The 7611-nt window shown below is 33.8% G+C and overlaps 1 protein-coding gene across 1 annotated transcript; it reads left to right on the top strand.

The window, feature by feature from the left end:
* Window positions 1-4476: 4476 nt before the first annotated feature.
* On the top strand, window positions 4477-5208 carry LOC145062399 (uncharacterized). Its single transcript, XM_079010009.1, has one exon. The coding sequence runs from the start codon at window positions 4567-4569 to the stop codon at window positions 4990-4992; it is 426 nt and encodes a 141-aa protein (XP_078866135.1). The 5' UTR covers window positions 4477-4566; the 3' UTR covers window positions 4993-5208.
* The last annotated feature ends 2403 nt before the right edge of the window (window positions 5209-7611 follow it).

The raw sequence follows: 7611 nt of genomic DNA, 5'->3' as shown, positions 1-7611 counted from the left end.
CAGATTGAGGAGTGATGTTATGGTTCGAGTACCATACATCGGAGCGGATTGAGAAGTGATGGTTCGAGTACCATACATCGGAGCAGATTGAGGAGTGATGTTATGGTTCGAGTACCATACATCGGAGCGGATCGAGGAGTGAAGTTATGGTTCGAGTACCATAAATTGGAGCGGATGAAGGAATGATGTTATGGTTCGAGTACCATACATCGGAGCAGATGGAGGAGTGATGCTATGGTTCGGGTACCATACACCAGAGCATATTGAGAAGAGATGTCATGGGATGAGTACCATGGTTCGTAGTGAATGATGCTTGTGGTTCTCTGGTTATCCGGTCACGATTGATGAGGTAGAGATTGGACGCTATGGGTTTTAGGCCTGTGGGCCATGATTGAGTTCGAAGAGGCGTCCCTTGAGAGGGAGGTCGAGAGCCTATCAGAGTATTTTTGGTAAGGAGTTAGAGGGAGGGGCGAATTTCGGTCTGAGTTGAGCAATCAGTCGATAGAGGAGATGTCACCCTCTATGACCTGAGTGGTGTTGTTTATGTTCGTGTGCGGAACATGAGAGGCCTGATGTATAAGTTTTGGGTTTGGGGGTAAAACCCTGCAGGTTGTCATTGATGATGGTTTTCCATCAGAGTATCAGGTAGCATGTGTGCTGCGAGACAATGATTTACCATGAGCAGATAGTCAGATGGGACTGAGATAGTCGAGGACCACGTTACACCTATTTGAGTATAGTAAGGCGTATTGTAGAGGTATCAGTGGGGGAGTCCAGTCGAATTAATCAGTGCAGTGGTTTTCCTATTTATGTTGGTATTGAATATGGAAGTGGGTCCCTGTTCTTGGGATGATCCATGTGTTGGAACGTTGGTTGATGAGTCGAGGTGGGGGAATATGATGATTTCGTGGTCCAGTTTATGAGTCAGTGATGTTATTGGACAGTTAAGTTGCTTGGTATTGGATTGGTACGAGACTTGGAATGACTAGAGGCAGTCGTGACGAGAAGTTCTTGAGGATTTCACCTGAGGTTCAGAGTTATGAGATCGATTGATTTCCTTAAAGGGGATTATCGGGCGTTGCGTAGCACTTTCCAGGGGCAGATGCGTTGTTGCTGGTGAAAATAGTTCGTGAGGTTGTTGATGTGTCAGATAGTGATGGTTCGAACCCTAAGTGGGGGAGAACCGGGTGGTTTATTGAGAGACCCGGAGATTTGTGCAAGAGCAGTTAGGGGTTGGATGTAGAAACCTGCGGCTTGAAACAAACATGATTTTATCTATTAATTAACCCAAAATGTTTTAGCACAAACTACTAACACCTTGTCAATATGAACATAAAACTAGTTATTTAACATTATTCTAAATTCATAAGAAAAGTTTGGGTCGGTGGCGGAGCCAGATGGGACGTTGGGGTACTACAACACCCCCAAAAAAATTGTTTTATGTATATAAAAAAAAATTGTTTTATGTATATAAAAAAAAATTATTTGTAAACATTCTATGTTATTGTACCCCTAACTAAAGAGATTTTATCATATTTTTTTAATGTCCCGAATATAATAACTACGTAGAATATTTATTGATAATGTTTGTACCCTATATAAAAAATTATAGCTCCGCCACCAGTTTGGGTTGAGGAGCACTTAGGTCTAAGAGGCTATGTGAGCATTGTTTATTGGACGCAAAATTCATACTAAACAAGATCAAATTTAGGTATTGTTTTTTTTACTTAATATATTCATGCAATAAATTTTGCAACATATATTACAAATTCTCTAAATAATTAGTTTTTATATTTTAACAGTTTATGTTGTTTTATCATAAATAATTTTTTTTTAAAAAAAAATCACTTATAAAACATTATAATTTTTAACATCATTTTTAAACATATTGATAAAACAATCATTTATTTGTATTCAGTTTATTTAGTAAGAAAAACCTTTTTTATGTACAAACTAGCCACTACTATACATCTCCATTCACCTACATTATCCATGCACTAACCGTCTTGGTTTAAATGAAACCAAACTTTGTACATATAACATGTATGTATAGCTTTAAATGATAAAATATCAGTGGAACAATCTGATAAATGAATTTCATTTCAAATCATTAAAATCAATTTAGGTTGAATTTAGCAATTCCAGGTTGTTAATTTCATTTCACAAGGAGATAGTTTTAAACATACAATCAACACAATAAAAAGAAGCTTTGTGATAAAATCCAATATAACATCGCTTAAAAAAACCATAATAATGGAAAAAAAAAACTATATTTTCATATTGGAGTTTTGCTGAAAGAAGAATATATAAAAATGGGGCAAATTATTCAATGAGGATCCTAGAAGATAAAAAAAGCTATTTATTAACCAAAAAATGGTAAACACTATACTATATTATATTTGTTAAAGTACGAACAAAATGCCTATATAAATATCTGTTTCAATTTGATTTAAAAAATGACCAACTATTTGGTTTGAAAAGTTCATACCAATCACCAAGGGTGTAAACGAGCCGAGCCGACCCTGAGCCTGATCAAGTTCGAGCTCGGCTCGTTTAATTTTGAGGAAGCTTGAGCTCGAGCTCGAGCTCGATTCGAGCCTTAAAATAAAGCTCGAGTTCGGCTCGTGAACAAGTTAATGGGCTCGCGAGCCTAATCGAGCCTAAACGAGTATATATATATATATATATATATATATATATATATATATATATATATATATATATATATATATATATATATATATATGCTCGTTTAGGCTCGTGAGCCCACTAATTGAAGTTCGGCTCGAGCTCGTTTAATAAACGAGCCTCATATTTAGGCTCGAGCTCGGCTCGGGCTCGTTTTATTTGATCTCGAGACGAGCTTTTAACGAGTCGATCCCGAGTAGCTCGGCTTACTTACACCCCTACCAATCACTCAATTGTTTTTCAAACCAATCAAAGTTTTGTAATTCAACAAAATTATTCAATTTTGATCATATAGATACATTCTGTTAAACATATACCGGGTTTATAACCGACATTTTCCGATAAACTTGAGGTTTTTTATGACATTATAAATATGTTCTTAACTCTAAAAATATTTTTTGAAGTTTATAAATACAATTTTAAATATATAAATACCTTTTAAAACATATTGTTTTGCTTATTAAATATAAATAAACACATTTACTTTTTAAATACGATTTTCATTATAAAAATATGTTTATAAAGGTTTAAATACACTTTCAAAAATATAAAATACCTTTAAAAATGTTTTTAAACTTAAAAACATATTATGTACCTTATATTTATACATTTAAAAATATAATTAAAAATGTATGTATACATAATAATAATAATAATAATAATAATAACAATAATAATAATAATAATAATAATTGTATCTTATGTGTTTCAGTAATATTATTTATATATTTGTTGTTCAAAGTCTAGATATAAAAAGCTTTCCAGACTAGTGGTAAGTTATTGAACTTGTGAGTTGAGGGTAGCGGGTTTGATTCCTATCAATGCACATGTGGCTTGCCACGTGTACATATGACCGGCTCAACCTGTAAAAAGGGCAAAATCAAACTTTTTTTTGCAAGTTTGCGGCATAAACGAACATAAACTCTGTCAGAGGGTGAAACCGACATTTTCCTGCAAACTTGAGGCTTTTTATGACATTATCCCTTATGTTAAACACCCTAATATGTCATGGACTAACCTCTTAACCATTTTTTTTTGTACATTTGATTTTACAGGATTTGAACATGCATTTCTCATAAAGAAGTGTTTGTAATCTCCCTCGTAACAACCAACTACAACATTAGGGTGATGGTTATATACAATATCATTAGAATTTATTTAAAAGATATAACATTAAATTTAAAAAAAAAAAATATTAATTGATAAAAACTATTGATTTTTCTTCATTTAATCAAGAGGAGCTAATCCGTACATAATAATTTTTCTCCGTACACAACAATTAGTGCTTTAAAATGTTGTATCGTACAACTATATAATACATGAATTGTTGTGTATAGCAAAAAATTGTTGTGTACGAATTATTTTCCTTAATCAAGTAATTAACTTTAAAAGGACAATCTTAAGGTATTACATTTCTATTTTATTTTTGTTAACAGTAACCTATTTAGTAGATAACAAATAAATTCAATTCATATGATAACATATAACCGTTGGTATCTATCCTAGTAAAATAAAATAAAAATTCAACTCATATGATAACATATGACCGTTAGTATATATTCGGATAGAGAAAAAAATAGAAATCCATTAACTTGAACATGACCTTTAAAGATTTTCTTTTTGTGGGATAATTTTTTGATAACTTAAGACAAAAAATTTATAAAAGTTTGTTGTATTTTATAAAATGTACCCTCTTAAAAAATAAAAAAGGAAAATCCAAAATAAAAGGCTGTATCCCCGCGCCACACCTAATTTAAAAAAGCACTATTTACGGGTTTTTCTCTTTCACCCTCTCTTCACTTTCCCGCTCCATCGCCCCCTTAAAATCCCCACGTCTCTTCTTTTCCCTCTCACACATTTTCATTTTTCTCCGCCGCCATGAACCGTCGTATCAGAAACAGATCTTCCACCGCCGACGGCTACCTCCGCTACCTAAAGCCCGGAGCTCTTGCTCAACTCCGCGACTCCAAAATCATTGCTAAATCTCATCACCGATCATCCGCTTCTCAGATCTATCTCCATCGTGTTTCATCCTTGTCGCCTCTTTCTTCACCGTCGCGATCTCCTAACGCCGCCGGTGTAGGACAGCAACAACAGGAGGAAGGTACTGGTACTGTTGCCTCCGCCGACGGCGGTTCCCCTTGCTTTTCCGTCAGATTTTATGGTCCTCGGTGTCCGCAGAGGAAGAAGCTCATGGCTGCTAGATCTATGTTTTTTCTTGACCCTAACCCTAATACTCCGACATCAGATGGTCCTGAACCGGTTATTGATGCTTTCCCTAATGATTTCTTAGTTGCTCATTGATTAAGGTAGCAAGTTTGTTTATATCAATATGTAAAAGAAACAAAATTACATTAGTTCGATTATATATTAAGATGAAATTCAATTGAAGGTTAGTAGGGGTTCATCTTTTTGTTAATGGATTGGAAGTTTTCCTGCTCCTTCGAAGGATTATGTGAAAATTATGTCTGTTAGGTCAAAAAAAACATTATCAATAAAGCTATTAATTGTTAAGTTGAATTCATGTTTGTTATTAAGTCTTATTTTTATATATGTATCTGATTTGAGATTCTCAATCCACTTGCTCATAACTGCTGTTTAGCTAATCAATGAATTACAATTAGGTTTCATTGCGATAATTGGTTTCTTGTTAAAACATGTATTTATTGATTAATAAGTGCTTAGTACTTCAATTCCATGTTATAGTTTGTCAGATTCGTAATTATGTGGGAATTAATATGCATGCTGTGGTGTCTATGTTAATTTCTTTTCCAACCATCCATCTAAAACTGTGTAATCAAACTGATGAATGAAGATTCTTTCTTGACATGATTATAAAGAAATCTATGAATCTATCATTTATGAGTATGAGCTGATTTCTGTTGTTAGGTACCATGTATTTAGTTTCATAACATAGTGATAATGATTAAACTGTTGAAAGAAGTAGAGAATGTCAAGAGCTACAAGTGATTGATTATCTTCATTGATGGTTGAAGTGTTATGTGTTATTATGCCATAGTTTTGATACTAGAGCATTGATATGGAGTTGTAGTTTTGAGATGTTAACTACAACATAAGTAAAGTTTCGGGTTCACTATCAATGCAATTGCGGATATTTGTTATCTTTGAAGGAGATCATGTGTTATAAAGTAAAATTTGAAAGGTATCTCTAGTCTATTTCTAAATTATATGTTGTAATGATGTAGTTCATTCAATAGGTATCCATGAACATACTCTCCTAATGAGAAGACTCACCAATCAATGAATTATATAAGTTCACTTGATGTGTTTAAGATCTTAATCTAAGCAAAAGATCGTTACAGTTAAATAACAATTTAAACCTTTGTGATTGTTTGAACATCCTAAAATGCCTTGTAATCAATTTTCTCATTCGACAAGATTCTTGGGAACATGTTTTCTATCCTTCATCGACTTTCAATCATCATTTAGACTTGATAAATTGGTTTAAGTGTTGCATGTTTTGTCAACAAGCAAATCCCAAAGGTGTTAAACCCACATTGTTTTGGTACATGTGATTTTGCATTTTCTCACAATCTCATTTTGTTTTGGATGATAACAAATATTAGACCCACATTGGGATTATTCTCCAACCATTTATATTGTGTGAACGGTATATTCATAAATCATAATATCGTGAAAACGAAAACTCGGGCCTCAAGGACCCAATCTTATTCATGAGTTATTGGGATCGATGTCTATCTAGAGTATCAAGAGAAACCTAATGAAATAACCAAAAATTAGGGGGTGTTTTCAGCAAATAACCATGAAATTTTGAGTTATGGAAAATAATCACGAGATCTGCAAGGGGTTTCGTGGATCTCTTTAATCCTCTGAGGAACGGCGTACTTTGGAAATAATGTGACACCACTAAAAGACAAAAAAATTGGGGTTCTAATGGTTCCTTAGAGGTGTCTCTGCGGATCACTTAATGTCTCTGAAGAATGGGTAAATACTTAAAAATCCCAAAAAAATTCTCTGATTTTTTTTTTCATACCCGTTCCTCAGAGACGTTAAGCGGTCCGCAAAGGTGTTCACAAGATCCGCAGAGACACCTCTGCGAAACCTTAAAACCCCCCAAAAAAAATTATCTTTTAGTGTTGCCACCTCATTTCCGCAAAGGTGTGCTAAGTTCCTCAGAGACATTAAGTGATCCGCAGAGCCCCCTCTGCGGATCTGATGGTCATTTTACGAAACTTGAAATTTCATGGTTATTTGCTGAAAACACCCCCTAACTTTTTGTTATTTAATGAATTTTCTCGAGTATCAATCCATAACATCTTTATGTATTTGCATCATTTTTCCTAACTACATATGGAAACTCTAATCATGTACCTTATTGTACCATATGGTATGTGTAAGCAAGTTGTGGAGAAAAAAAAACTTAATGCATCTTACTGTAAATAACATTAGTTAATATATCCTTTAGACTTCATGTTATGTCACATAGAATGAATAATGACATATTCATATAATATCATGATGTACATAAAATGGATGATCAAATACCTTTACTTTATGGTGTATAACTCATTAAAAAAAAGGGTAAACTGCACCTCATTTTGTGAGCAATATGAACTCACCTCGTTGCAAGAATATGAATTCTCACTTAATTGATGTTACCAACTTTACTCGGTTCCACACCTACATCATAACATGTTATTCATATAGATCATATGATGCAAGACACACAAAAAACTCATACCTACATATGGGCATTGAGGAGTGGTTAAGCATACACTTTAATATCTTGAAGGAACTAGCACAAGATTAGAGTCTTAGATATTCATATTGGTTCTAACTTTTTGCTACATGCCTATCGTGTGTTTATTGCCTATTTAATCACATAAATCCTGGCGTTCTTATTTTCCTTTGCATGTTTGTCCTGTAATCCATGGTGTAATG

Source organism: Lactuca serriola, chromosome 7 (assembly GCF_051521515.1).
Source record: "Lactuca serriola cultivar US96UC23 chromosome 7, Lser_US96UC23_V15, whole genome shotgun sequence".
In the NCBI taxonomy this organism is placed as follows: Eukaryota; Viridiplantae; Streptophyta; class Magnoliopsida; order Asterales; family Asteraceae; genus Lactuca; species Lactuca serriola.
The sequence above is the reverse complement of the archived record's forward strand: the minus strand, read 5'-3'. Positions and strand labels throughout refer to the sequence as shown.